We start from the raw sequence: 15,886 nt of genomic DNA on the forward strand, positions 1-15,886 counted from the left end.
CCGCTCTCGGCGCGTCAAACTATCGGAAAGGATTTGCTGTGTCCGCGACTTAACTGTCATACACACTGAATTCAAATTAAAACGCTGACTTAAGTTGATCTATACTACATATATATAAAGGCAAAAATTCTTTTGTCATTAGAAAGCTATATTATCACTGAGTAACTTAGGCTATATTTATTAGTAGATTTTTTTTAAATTTCAACCGGACGAAGTATCGAGCGAAAGCTAGTAGTATTTTATAAATTTGAAATGTGATTTACACAAAGCACAATATTGGCATTTATCCCGTAAACCTTATTAATCCTGTAGGCTCATTTCTAATTCTAGGTTTACGCTGATGTCTTTTTCGAATAGGAATGTAAACGATTAACTATTTTACTCGTAACAATGTAAAAACTTTATTAAGCTCTTAGCATTTTAAATAACAACTAAGGAAAGCTGAATATGAAGCTTAATTTGAAAATCCGAGGGTCAATATTCTATGCAGTGTGTAAACGACCTTAGCACCACAGGGTGCAAATTGCTTCAACGCGCAAAGAAAAACAGGAGTATTATAGTTTTCCTCTTAAAAATGGCACACCTAGTTATAACAGAAACTTCTGTACTCTATTTCTGAAACTTTGTATTTTGTTATTTTGTAGTTATAATGTAGATATTGATAACTATGTAACTTGAATGTCAAATAAAGTGATTGCATTTAAATACTTTTCTTTAAAAAATACTAAGGACCAATACCCTCAACACGTGCTGTGTTAAAAAAATAAACTGCGACCTTTATAAAATCATATTCTTTACGAACAAAACTTGTATTATTTGAATAATTCAACTGTCAATAAAAATGACACCTGGTCTTTTTTGTCCTTCGATGGTCAAAAATTGAACTATAGATATTGCCAATTTTTTTCCTGGATTACTGTTACTTCTTGCTCTATGGGTCACTTTTTATCAAGTTTTTGATTAAAAAAAACGACATGTGCTCGAAAAATTATGCATCTCGTCGCGTCACAATGGCGTGTGTCTGTGGCAGTGGCGCGACGGCACGAGTGCCTGCGTATTGTATTAAAAAAATAAAAAGTGATTTCTATGTCAAACGGAGGTCACAGCTATAGCGCCATGCGGCTTTTATATCGCATAGAAAATTTTTGATGACCAATTATGAGTAGGGTAAATTTAGCAGTCCATTATATTGTTTATTATAATTTAAGAAATGTTAAATTCTTATTAGTCTTTGTTAATCACCCTCGTTTGTATACGATACATAAATATTTATTTTTTTAAATTTAGACTATTACTACAAGTGGATATTTTTGTTTTTGGATACTCAAAGATAATTAATTGTAGGTAAATATTAAAGGGCTATCGCTATCATTATCGCCACAACGCATTGAAATGGATGTTCTAATGTCTTTTTTTACTTTTTCACTACATATTATAATAAGTATTTGAAAGATCATATATGTAAGGCAATAAAATTCTGTTTAAAATTTTGAAATCTCCTTCCTTTACTCTAGACTGAGTTGAAATCAACTCTTACATAATATAAATGAATTCCTAGCGTTCAGCTTGTTAATGTCCATTGAGGAAACTGCAACCAAATGAAGGATTGACATGAACATCAACAACACCGTCATAATCTCTGTCTTCACGGTTATCTATCCAATCCCATTCATACGATCAATAATAACAGATAAGAAACAGGACACGTCCCTTGTTTGCGCCGGACAAAGAGTCCAAACGCTAAACTTATCTAAGGTTTGCATAGGGATGAAGAATAAAAAAAATTGTGATTTCGTTGTTATTTTAGAATTTGTGCAAGACGTTTGACGTAGGATTGCTTATCCGTACGTCGCGTATGTGATACAAAAGGTGACAGCTCGGGAAGGGGGGAAGGGCGGCGGGCATACAACACAAAGAGGCCGAGACATCTTCAATGGAGCAGGGAAGGAGTGATCGAGCGTCCAGCCGCGACAACCCCGTTGCTCGCTCGCCGGCCATTGCGACATCCGTTATTCCTTCATCTTTGATGTCCTATTAATCCTTTTATATTGAAAGATGAATTGGTGTACGATAAATACACTAGTTGCTTTTTTTTAATGTAGCATGTTTCTGATAATATGAAATTTACATTAGGAGTAATTTGAAGAAGTGTAGATATTTGTTTATATTAGTTTTTACAAAGTTTTTTATCGTCATGTTTCCGTATAGCAAATCTAATTTTGTAGGCATCCAAAATTGTCCACTTTTATACTAAATGAAAGCAGTAAAGTGAAATAAATACGCAAGAGTGACTTTTATCGAGACATGGCCGCAGTACTGAGGCAGGTTACCTAAATTCTTTGTTTTTACTGTATTTATCCGTACATACGAGGTTATAAACGGGCCTAATGTTCGGCTGGGAGAAAACGTAAATCCCGGTTTAGGGTTGAAATAAAAAGAGGAGTTCTTTTAGTGGAATAGTGTGGGATATAACTCACATTTATACGAGCGTCCGACGGCGCGTATCGAGTCGCCTTCGTCGTCGCCGGCCAGTTCACAAGGACAATTCTCTCCAACAGAAAAAAGGAATTATTCATCACACCCGGAAGGGGAGAGTCCGTGACGCAAGCGGAGAAATAGCCACCCGATTTTACCTATCGACACATGTACGATTCTTAAAATATCAAATTGAACTGTATGTTACTTTGAATAAGGTTTATTTTGAACAGCAACCCAATGTTATTTAAGATGTTTTAAATTAAGTCGAGGGTCCAGTTGACTGTTGCCGTTGCAGAATCAAAAGTTTAAACGGCCGCTTGTAACAAAGGCTATTGCTGTTCGGACGCGGCCGGGAATAAATATTCAATGCGAATCCTTTGGAAGTGATATTTCATACGATATTCTATCAGTATTGTCTCCACTCTCACCTGCGATCGACCGGAACGATACTCGGATAAAAGGCTAACATATTTGTAAGATAATGCTTTATTTGCCATCGCTCCCAGAAAATATAAAAAGTATTAATATTTTCTCACGGAATACAATAGTGAACATTGTTGAAGAAATTTATTGATCTAATTAAAATGTATTCACATATTTGCGTGTATTCACTGTAGTCAATGCCGAACCGAATAAAACTAGTTTTAATTACACGTTTTTGAGCAAATTTTTAGGGAAAAAGTTTGTAATTAACAAACGGTTTACATTATAACGGCTTACTATAGACGTGTCAATCTGAACAAACAAGTTCTCAATCAATCATAAGATTGTTACTGAATTACATCGACTCTGGATCAATCGCCCTTCCGTTATAAAACCGGATAGTAGAGAGTTTACCTAAAATTTACATTAAAATCGCCAACAAATAGAAAAAAAGCCGTATAAAATTCGAGGGTATTGTTGTATAGATTCGTAACGGCCGAATGCGTAATAATGCTGGGCAGATATTCACCAAGTTTATAACATCGGCGCTCGCGCACAGCTGTCGCTGTCGCCTCGCATACGGAAGGGAACCGATACTATTGTGCAAAAACAATAACCACCATCGAATTTTACCTGATATTAACATTTTTTAAATATTCTATAGCATTGAATAATTAGCATGGATCCTAACAACAAACGAAGTAACGTGAAACAAAACTATCATAAGGTTTAAATTGTTATATAGTTAGTGGTATCAACGGTTAATTTTATAAGAATAATGAATATTATATTCTAGCATGGGTACTAATACAATCGGAACAGCTTAAACAAGATGATCCTCACGCACTAAACCTTTGGTAGCGAGTGCGTCCATTTGTTTACTTCTCAGTGATACTATAAGAGTTCAATGCCAATTCCTTCCAAGGGAACCTTTAGGAAATGTTTTGTTTTCTTATCTTTAATGATAACTTATCAAAAAATTTCCATATCCAAACAATTCAGAGTTTTCAAACAAACAATAATAGAATTCACCACTGCGATACAAAAAGTTCTTAAACTTGCTACAGGTAGTTTACGAAACAGTGAACTTTAAATGACCAAATAGTTTTCCGAGTAGTTACTTTAATTATTTTGGCATAAAATATCATAGTAAAAATTACGACCTGAAATATTACACTTTAACTATCGTAAAACAATCTAAATTAGAGCTCGATTCCTCGATATTGTCAAGGTCAAAAAGAAGTAAAATAAAACATCAATAAAAACTGTTTTATTGTAAGTAGTTATATAACTTCTTGTGTCGTTTCAATTGAACAATAGTTTATTTCTGCGCATCGTATACCTCGGTGACCGGTTTTGCAAAGATTTGTCCATACCAGACAATGACACCGGTAGATGTCATAAAATCGGGTTGCTCCAATTTGCGAAAACTAATGTAAACGAAGCTTTGTTTGTTTTGTAATAACGCAATAGGACAGGCGGCTTGCGCAGCGCGGCGCACTTTGTTTCAAAAGCTTTTGTTAACTTTCGCTTTTCAATTTTTATTTCGCTACCTAAGTGGGTTGTGACTTGTGATTATATTTTGCAAAAATAGAATAATTTCAATAATTTCTTTTCTTTACGAAAACATTAAACTTGATGTGAAACCGAATCAAGGTTGGTAAGAGCAGTAAAAACTAGACAGAAATACCGTCAATGAAGCAATGGATCTCCAAATCAACCAATATCATTAAGATTTTATGGTTCTTTGATTTATTTTAGTTATAATCCCAATTTGTAAATTTAATAATAGAGATAACAATTATAACAAAATTTAATAAATGGGCAATAGTTTATCATTTCTACTAGTTTATAAATACAAATATATAAATTTAAAAAAAATCTGTAATTTTCATTGTTTGAACTCCAGAGTGTATTCTCTAATGCTATACAAAATATATTCAACGGGTTTACTAAAGCGATATTTCACCAATAAAATCCTACAAAACATTAAAGGGAATGAAAGAAAGTGAAAGTCTCAGATGATTTTCGAGAAGTCCTTTCATTTACTTGCAAAGTGTCCTTGAATTTTGCATGGGCAAGGCTTAATTGCGGTTTCGCGTCTTCAAAGAGTTGGCTCCTTTGAAGTGTACGACGCGGCGGAGAGAACAGCGTCGCCTCGCCTACAACACACTTCTGCCTGCGTCCGCAAAACAAAAGAGTTCTTTTCAATTTCACCTTTTTAAAAGACCTGCGATCGTGTTGATATAACAACTGCTTTTTGTATTAAAATAAATTATGTTTTAACATTTTTTCGCTATACTTGTGTGGTCACAAATAAGTTCAAAGTTTATCTTTGATTTACATAGATAGATTGTGTTCTAATGCAAATTTTTAAGAAAACTCTGAAATGCAATTATTTGTTTACCAGGGACTTAATGTAGTTAAAAAATAAATACTAATTAATATTTTAAAAAAATAACAGTGGTAATTATAAAAATCTGAAGACATTTTTCCCTAACAATAGTTTAAAAAGTATTTTTACTCGTATACCCAAAATCACTCATATAACATCGAAATTTTAAGTTTTTATCCTATTTAAAAGTGATATTGAAACGATAATAATAAATAAAGCTTTTGAAACGAGCATAGCTTTGCCAAAAGAAACAGAGATATTATCAACAAACAACTAATAGTTGGCTGAGCCGAGCCAGTCGCTAATTAATAGCGAAATAATATCGAATATTGGCTTAAGATAAAATCTTTAGCAAGCACCTGCGCTCGTGGCAAATGTTTATCTGCGAATACAAGCGGGACAAAGATCTTGTTGTTGCCTAATTTATAGATATCTTGCAGGAACGAGGGCCGCTTCCGAAAGTGAGGCAAGGTGCGACGGCGTGTGCGAGATAACAAACCCAAACATCCTGCTAAACAATGATGATGCACCGAAATAGAGAGAAGGTTCAAACTTTTTTAAGTAAAAAACCTCCCTACTTAAGTTAATTCAAACAACTACAGACGTTGCACTTTATAGTATAAGGTATATTTTCCGATAAAAATCGCAGTCGCGTGCCGACAGCAGGTGGGAAACGGTCCTTAAAAAACTAACAATCTTTTGCGCTGTGCATTGTCGCGGCGCAGGCGCAGTCGCGTCCAAAATAAACTTTTCTTTACTTAGCGTGAGATGTCATTAGTGATGCACTCGATACTAACAAAACACACATGTTTACATAATATTTTATATAACTTTATACGACTATTTGACTATAATAGATGTCGTAACTAATGATTTAGTTTACTATCTTTTTTACATTATTTTCTCTTTTAAGATCTGATTTGTATTCAACAAAGATTTTGAATAAAAACTTTCAATGATTTGATCATTCTATCGCTATACAAATATAGTTGAACTGTAAATTCTTGAGGTCAAATTGTCATCAATCATCAGAAAACTGACAATTTCTAAATAACTACATATTTCGTCTTAGACTTTGAATAGACATAAGCCTAACTCTTACATATGTAACAACGTATACATATATACCAAATGCTTTACCAGAGATTAAAGGTAATTAAAAATACAATTACTAATAATAGTTTGAAGGGTGTAGCTTCCTTACGGAATAAAAAGCGAACAGAGATGGGGCGGCGCGGCGCGTGCGCACTAAAAACGTATAAATAGTAAAACCCGGTAAAAATAGCGTCCGCGGGCGCGATAAAACCGCTTAATTTACGCGATACGCCACCGAGGCCCGACACTTATGCTTTTTATGCGTGTTGTCTTTGAGTCAATAGATACCACGGGACTTATCGCACGCCGAACTATGTACCGACACAGCTCGGCCCAGTAATTAATGCCCCACACAAATATTTAAGATTTCTTCCAAGTTATTTAAATTTTTTGAAAACTCTGTTTTAGATAATTGAGAAAAAAATTACGATATTGTTACGTATATATTCATATACAGCTATTTATATTGTACTAACAGTCGCACGCGACTTCGCCCGCACGGGATTAAAAAAATAATATGTAATAAATATGGCCCATGCCACCATACACCCGGAGTAGTGTAGTTGCCGAACAGTGAAATAATTTTTCAAATAGGTTCAGTAGTTTCGGAGCGTATTTATTGCAAACAAACAAACAATCAAATCTTTTCTCTTTATTTATTTAATACTATAGATTTATTTAGTTAAATATGTATATCTAAAATAAAATTAACAAGAATGTTAACTGTCAAAAATACGAGAATACCTAACTAAAATTTCATTTTCACTTTAAACTTATACTTCCTATCATTCATCAACTCTACATTTATACGATTTTGTATTGATTATTGAAATTGATTAATTACTTAAAAATATACAAATCATCTTATTTTACAGTTTAAACTCAACAAAAATTGATGAATCCTATCAATAATCTCTTTAGTTTTGTATAAGTAAAAAGCATTGTAATTCGATTTAAAGTTACTAATGACTTGTGTTTGAAATATAAATTGAAGTGAAATTATTAAAAGACAAGTTACATAATTTATCAAAAATATTTGATTACTAACATGTAATAGAGTTAATTTGCTAATTGTCACTCATCAAGAAAGCACAATATTAATTGTCAACTTTTGAAACTCTTTGCAATCCATAATTAAACGAGTCAAATAATGAATATTAAATCACCAAACTACCCATTGATTAGTCATAGGTTCTCGACACAACAATGATTATTTCAACTGCCAAAAATAATTAAAAATTAAAAAATAATATGATTTTAAGATGGTTTTAAACTATAATTATTTTCTTTGTTTTTATCTAACATGAATTGTGAGGTTTTTGTAGGTTTCTGAGACCACATATCTCCGTTTATAACATATTATTATCTCTGGTTTGTCAAAGATAATGACAGGTATTACGATATGTTTTATACAGAGATTTTGGTCTCAGAAACCCACGGTTAGCCATTCTAAAACAAGGAGTTATTCATCTACAAAATACTATTATTGACGCATGAAACAGACAATGGTAAAAAAATACTTTACCCAAATAAATAAACACATTTTCAAAACAGTGCATAAATTTTAGCAACTTTCTCAAATTAGTGAAAGAAAGCACCGCCCGAACCGAAGCCGGACAGAAGCCGGTCATAAATATAAAAAGTGCTTATGAGCTCCTCGTTACCGGGGGCTAAAAAAGTGTAGTAGGAAAGAAACATAATGTAGTAGCGGCCATAAAAAGTGAATGCGTTGCGTGCACGTGGAGTGCACCGGGGGATGCGAGAGGTGAGGCGCAGGGCAAGGGGCGCGGGGTCGCGGGGCAGGCCGGGAGAGGTGGGGCGTGGGGGTGTGTTTACCGCGCGGAGGGCGGCCTGCTCGCTCGCCGGCAACGCCAGTGTTGTGGTAGGTCCCACGGAAAGCGCCCGCATCGCGCTACCAGTCATTCGTGATCGCGACTCCGTACCGACGGAACACGTCATCGGTTATTACAAGTTAATTATAAAAGAGATAATTGGACAGTTAAAGAATTTAAAAGACACTTGAGGCAGTGACAATCAATGATTTATCCGTGTTATTGTATGTGAGATGGCCTTATCGTTGCAGTCGACGCAGAACTCTCGAGGTTTGTTTTCTTTCAGTTGTTTACGAATTTAGTATGTTTGCTTGAGCATGTGTTGAAGCTGAAAGTTTGAAAGTGAGCGCGCGTGACATGCGTGCTGCGGCGGCGGGGATTGGCCGCGCCTCGCGATCGCACACAACATATGCTATTTGCATTCACTGCGAACTTTGTCAGACTCAATGGACCGTAGCCACCGCCGTACGCGTAGCAGTGCGCTACGAAGTAGGTGCTACGACGTCTAACATTACGCTAAGATTTCAATACATGTCATGGTTAATTAATCGATTGAAGTTTTAAGTTTACATTAGCTTTTTTACTTTAACTATCACACATGCATAAAAATTTATAATTTATATGTACTTTTTTATTATTGAAATCACAAAATATTGCTATTTCCTAAAACATATTTATGTTATATTATATATTTTTTATTTATTTATTATATTGCTTCTATATCTTTTTTATAATTAAGCAATTGAACCTATGATACCATATAATAACATAAATATTAGCAAAGATATTTTTTTCCTTTAAATTTAAATAATTTCAAAATTGACATGAAACATGTTTAACAAATCATTTTAAATACATGAAAGTCAAAATATACAGATTTTTTTACGGAACATTTTTGTTTTGTTCCTCCTAATTTTACTAACATTTAGTCCAGATGAAAATTAATCATAGATAGATTATATTATATTTTTTTTTACTTGAAATACACAGTAAGAAAAAGTTTAATACTCTCTTTTTGTAACTTTTACGGACATCATTTATATATTTTAATACAATAATATATTAATGAAATTGAATAAACATATAGATAATACTCATCTCTATTTATGTATATTTCATCAGTTCATATATATTTACTCATCATGGAAAACCATATGAAATTAACATCAAAATTGAATTACGTGATTGTTACTTATATGCTAAACTAAGTAAAATATAATTAATACAAAGGAATGCTACTAATCTAGTATATTAAGAAGGCGAGGGCATATAATTTCTTAATTACTACTTAAACTGTATTAATTAAATGGTAATCAATCTTCTCACGCGTAATGATTCTAGCCATTGTTGTTTAATGGTTACTCAAAAGGTCACTTTGTGTAGAATTTTCATATTAAATGTACACTAAGGCGCTCCCTGTACAGCTGAGTACGGCAGTAAATTGTAATTGGGTTGTATTATATATACTTCCGCAGTTACCAACTCCATTTAAACACTTATATTAAAACATATCGATCCTTTTAAAATATGATGAGAGTGATGACAATCGGTTTTTACACAGTAAAAAGCCACAGTTAGATAATAGAAGCCACATAAGAAGGCGCGTGTAGACGACTCTTAACCCTAAAGCTGCCGAAACCGTAGCAGCTCACTAATCTGCGCGGCTGCTCGCACCGGCAGACCTCGTCATGTCGCCTCTAATCTTGTTAAACACCGAATTAGGTCGTATGTTTTCAGTATAAAGGAAAACTCAAGTGCAATCGTAGTTAACCTTCAAAAATTTAAGCATTTCTGGAACTTCCTAATTATACAATATGTATTTATAAGAATATTTTAAGGAGTATCTAAACTAGAATTTGTTTTAGAAAAACGACTATTCGTTGTTTAGAAAAATAAAGTACCTAACGGTCGCAAAAAAATCTTTGTAACAAGCACTATTTAATTAAAATCTATTCAAAATAGGTAAAAAAAGTATCAATAAAATAATAATCTAATTGACTACAGTTAACTTAATAGATTATCTGACATGCCACACCTAATTGTAGTAACAAAAAAATCGAGTCGAACGGGTAACAAAACCCTTGCGCAACAATATGTTATGTAGTGGCGACCGCGAGTGAGTCCATAAAAGTATTGAGAAAAGAAGGGATATTGACAAATATTTATGGCGTATAAACGGGATAATTACAACTCTTTAGTGCGTAAAAAACGAAGTATAGAAGGGTGCGTCTTTGTACACAACTGTAAAAATTTATCACCATTTATGTCAGCCGACGGGACGCTTTACAAAGGATCTGTTCTAATAAATTCATTATATGTTATTTATTGGCAATTTATAATTTAGATAATAAATTAAACTCTCATTTAGAGCGCAATTAATAAAAATTTGATAATAATATAGTAATGTGGAATCGGAAGAGATCCTTCTAGACAGAATTATTTACCCAAATTCATTAAAATATGTCATGACTAGCATTAGATGTTAAAGATATTCCATTGTTCTCATGTTATTCATTATGTAATATTTTTTATGTAGTTAATTGATCGAATGCGAAAATGTTTGTGATAATTTTTAACTCGCTCTCAAGATTTTTAGTTTGCAATCGAAGTTACAAGTCACAGCTGCATAACTACGTGTACTTTACCTGAATGCATAGGCCGTCGGATAAATTATAGATAATAGTTTATTTTGGGTTTCTTTTGTTTTAACATAATTTTATCACTCCACTACCATCTAAGCCACTTTTAAAAGACAAAGTTATAGTGGTGTTTGATAATATAAAAATTGTTTTAATCTATTTTCGGGCAATATAATTCCTTAAAATTAAAAAGTACACAAAGATTAAAAATGACCAAACTTGTTTGTCAATTACCATAATTACGATATATCCTAAAGTAAAAGTAAAAGGTAACTACTGTTACAAAAATGTTTCACATGTTTTGATGTTAATTTGTCATTTAAAAAAATATGTTTTTAATATTAATGTTACATTACAATTCAAGGTACATCGCGAATAACTCGCTGCTCGGTTTCCAAACACCAAAGAAGGTTATTAAAAAGTTATGGGATAAGGTACGGTTACGTGCCGCGGACGCGACGGACGCCGCCACACAATCACAAACTTTAAAATAGAGCTTTCTTCTACGCAACGCCTATACAGATTGTACTTTGCTTAGTCCCATTATATTTGACCTAAATATGAAATTAATTTTAATAATATCTGAGACTCTAAAATGATAATAAACGACAAAATATTCGTCTTTCAATTAAGCGCGGCCGTTCGGGGGGCGAATTAATTCTACGGCTAAGTAGATAATATGAGGAAAGAGCTCCCTTCTCCGCGCTTCACGCCTCAAGGAGAACTTTCAATTATGATTTTGTCTAATTTTAATTAAGTGCTCTCAAAAAGGCTTTTCTTCGTCGAAATTAATATTTGAATATAATTTGGGTGGAGCGGGCGGGCGGAGTCTGCCGCCGGAGGAATAATTAATTCCATTATGTAGGTAAGTGGTCCGGTCTCACCCCGCTTCCCCGCTCCTCGCGGCCTTCGCCTCCCGGACTGTCACTATGCTGGGCCCTTCGCAGTCGCACACCCATTTCAAATGGACTACTTTAATATCATGCCAGTAGCGTAACCGAACTTGAAACCGGTTGCAAATGCTATATTGATAATGAGTTTTAAATGCGGAGACATAAGGCACGGGTTGTTGGTATGCGACTTGGCAGTAAGCATTGCTAAGGCGGCGGCAATTTGCGCAACAGGTCGGGGCGGAAGCGACCTGCAGCGGCAGCGTGATTGCGACCAAATGTTTCCTCCACGACGTCTGCTTTACCGTTTTTGCTCTGTTTTTTGCCCCCTCGCGCTGATAAGTATGCTATCGATAGGTTCGACTGCGTATTTATTTAGGCCGAAACTAACCCATAACGGAAATGATCGTGACAAAATTTTTGTTCTAACATACAAGCACTTCTGTTATACTGCCATACTTTTCACTTTTATTCGGCATAGTTTTCACTTATAGTCACTAGCACTCGTATTAATTGCTGTACCTAATTGTAATTTTAAATTACATTGAAATTAAGTAAATCTAATTATAGGCAGTTAAAAGGAGTAATAAGAAATAGTATTTATCCAGTATAATTACGATTGTTAACCAATGGTATTTAATTACGATCTTGTTAAATAATACTTAATGATAGAATATAACTAAAAATAAATAATGACTTTCTTTTGTCGTAGGTGTGTCGGTAAGGCCGCTGTCAAGTATGCGTCAGGAGTCGCTACCGATGTTGGCGGAGCGGCTGCTGGCGAGCCGCGCAGCCGCCCTGGTCGCTGGCCTGCCCGCCGAACTGTACTCCGGCGCGCTGCTCGCCGCCTGGCCGCCCTCACCGCCCGCGCCGCTACTGCCCCCGCCCGAGCTGGACCGAACGCGCAAGCGGCGCCGCACACCCAAATTGGACGACAGCGCTGCTACTGCGCCGCCCTCGCCGCCCTCCTCTGGTTCGTCGCCCGGCGCCGCTGACCCACCGCGTGATAAACTCTTCACCTGCAAGGTGTGCTCGCGCTCCTTCGGTTACAAGCATGTCCTGCAGAACCACGAGCGCACCCACACCGGTGAAAAGCCATTCGAGTGCGGCGAGTGCCACAAGCGCTTTACTCGCGACCACCACCTCAAGACCCACCTCCGCCTCCACACCGGGGAGAAGCCCTACAGCTGCCCGCACTGTCCGCGCCATTTCGTGCAGGTCGCGAACCTGCGCCGGCACCTGCGCGTGCATACCGGTGAGCGCCCGTACGCTTGCGCTCGCTGCCCTGCACGCTTTTCCGACTCCAACCAGCTAAAGGCGCATGCCCTGGTGCACGAGGGTGACGCACCGTTCGCATGTCGTTGTGGCGCGAGGTTCAGGCGACGGCAGGCGGCCGCGTTGCATCGCTGTGCCGGCACCGGCTGCGAAGCGGACGCACCCAGTCCGCCTGCCGCCGCGTCTGCCGACTGGCGTTGGGATGACTGGCCCGAGCAGACGGAGCCTGAAGACCTGTCTCTGCCTCGGAGGCCGGCAACCCCGGACTCCCCAACCGATCTTCGCGTCCACGCCGCGTAGTCAGCCCGCACCCCGCGCCTTGCGCCTATCCCCATGCGCCGCCGAGCCGGTATATGAGTTCCTTCTCTGTAGACTGCGCAAAGTCGTCACCTCGCCGACGCCGATAGTTCTACTCGCCCGGCTATTTGTCGTACCGTTATTTCAAAGTATTACCTACCGCTAACGCTCACTCTAATAAATTATTTAAGCTGCCGTTTTTTGCACATATTTCCTCAGTAAGACTCCCGTCGTAGTCGCTTTAGGTAGTCGTCCATTGCATTTTACAGTTTCGCATTTGCAATGTCATAAAAAGACCGCTTTTTCACGATGTTACAGTTTAAAATTTTATTGTTGTGCCATTTGCATAATCGCAAGGCGAGACGATGCAAAAACTAGACCATTTTTATTCTTTTGTTTTGCAACTCATAGAACATAGAACGTTTTACACAAAAGGCATTTTTTGATTTATTGCGTCTTTGTCTGTTTCGCGATAGAAAAACACGTTCGTTATGGTTGACGTTCATCGATCTCGTTGCGACGTCCCTCGCGGCGGCGACGTGAGGCGGCAAGCGCGGCCGGAACCCGCCGCCGCCGCGCCTCGCCGCCGGGAAGGCCGCGCTGCGACATTGCTTATTACTCCGCCGGTTACAAAGACCGGTTAACAATCGGTGATTATTAGGTATCGATTCGGACGAGGTTCTGCGCCATTGTGCGCGCCCTCATCCGCCGCGACTCGCGATTACCGTTCTATAAATGCCCTTTCTTGCCCGATTCACAGATTTTTACAAAGCTTTTCAAATTTTACTTGTTTCTCAATAAAAGCACATTAATTTCAATTTCTCAAATATCGTCAAATGCGTAACTGATACTTTCTCGTGGTACAATTATAGGGGATGGTTATTCGGAATCAATGGAGCTTTACCGGTGGGTAATTAGGAGTAGACGGCGGCGGGCCGAACGGCCGGGCGAGCGGGACACGGCCACGGCGCGACCCAGCGCCCAGCTTCTGTACATAATGCTATCTTCTAATCAAATTATTTATTATTTATCAATTAGTGGTAAGCATTCTATAAAATATATGACTGTTGTATACAGTCAGATAAATGTGTGTATATATTTTGGTAGTAATAGGTAGATCGCTATCAGAGGGGTATTTATAAACGTCAAAATTATTTCTTAGTATCAATATTACATGATACAGAAAAATCTGTTTGGATAATAGATGTTATGATAAAGATTTCTCAATGTCTTAATCGAGTTCATGTACACTCGGAATTGTTCTCGTTAGATAATGAATTAGACATAAGTAACGAAGTATTTAATGTGGATTGTGTATATATGTTAGTGTTAAGATTCAATTCTCAGTGCACATGGATCTTGTTGTGTTTATATGTGATGTATGTATGGTAGCGCTCCGAGTGAGCGGCGGCGAGCAGGAGTCCTGAGCATTGACGCAATTTGTTCTACGGGTATTAGTCTCCTATTAGTTGTAGTGTGTTTATTTTATTCGTTTTCATTGTGATCTCTTAACACGGAATTTCGCTCTGAATGTTTCGCACACATGGATTAACGAATCTATTTTAGCGATATTGATTGTTGATTATTATTATTTTATTTTTAGTCCTAAGTATTCGATGGCTGTAGTGTTTACTAGGATATATCGATATGAAATCTACGTAATAAAATATTTTTTCCAAAGAAATGCTAGGTACAAAATAAAATGTGTACAAATAATTAAAATAGTATCGACTAGGACTCTTAATTATCGATGTTGGAATGTTGTAATTAACTTTAGTTAGTGTAATGCTGTGCGGTGCCATTATCTACCTCATTCGGATCGGATACTGTTTCAGGGTAACAAGCCAAAGTTGATCTTAACACACTGTGTAGTACAGACGTACAAATATGAACCGTGTCAGATGTCTGTGGACATCAATTACCAATTCCACAATATGAGACTGATTTTATTGCTTAACCGTTAATTGTAATTTACTAACCTAATTTTGTTGTTCTATAACTATTCTTGATCTTCTTTGTGTTGTTTTTACCCGTATAAATTAAAATGACACGTATTAAAAGAACACATCGTGTAAAAACAACTAATCCCAAAAGTGACCTGTTAGTGACTTTTAACCAGACACTAAGTTAATTTACCGCTTATAATTTGGATTGACGTGAACGAAGTGCTACCCAATATTTTGTAGTTCAAATCTTGGGTAGCATATTGTTGTCGTGGGTTAAACCTCATTTATAATCAAGTGACCATTATAGAAGTTTAATCTTATAGATTTAAACGAGTGGTTGCCAATGTAACGTACCATGTGTCATTGTAATTTAATCGTGTAATTGGATTTTAACTTGCGATAGATCGCAAATCTATTTCTTATGTAAGGTTTGCAATCGATATGAGTTCCTATTTTATTAATATTTTTAAAATATATTGTTTCCATTCATATTCGTTTATATTAATTAGTTAATATAATGCAGTAAAATGTTATTGCCTATATTTTGGTATTATGTTGCGATTTTGAAAATGAATCAGACGTCGCGCCTCCCCCCTCTCCATAAACTACCTCATCT

The 15,886-nt window shown here is 36.5% G+C and overlaps 1 protein-coding gene across 1 annotated transcript; it reads left to right on the forward strand.

Annotated features, from left to right (window-relative positions):
• The first annotated feature begins 8,456 nt into the window (after positions 1-8,456).
• On the forward strand, positions 8,457-13,695 carry LOC106708575 (protein krueppel-like). The gene is made up of 2 exons (XM_014500112.2): positions 8,457-8,493; positions 12,465-13,695. The coding sequence occupies exons 1-2, from the start codon at positions 8,457-8,459 to the stop codon at positions 13,325-13,327; spliced, it is 900 nt and encodes a 299-aa protein (XP_014355598.2). The 3' UTR covers positions 13,328-13,695.
• Positions 13,696-15,886: the final 2,191 nt, after the last annotated feature.

The sequence above is a fragment of the Papilio machaon genome, chromosome 5 (genome assembly GCF_912999745.1).
Source record: "Papilio machaon chromosome 5, ilPapMach1.1, whole genome shotgun sequence".
In the NCBI taxonomy this organism is placed as follows: domain Eukaryota; kingdom Metazoa; phylum Arthropoda; class Insecta; order Lepidoptera; family Papilionidae; genus Papilio; species Papilio machaon.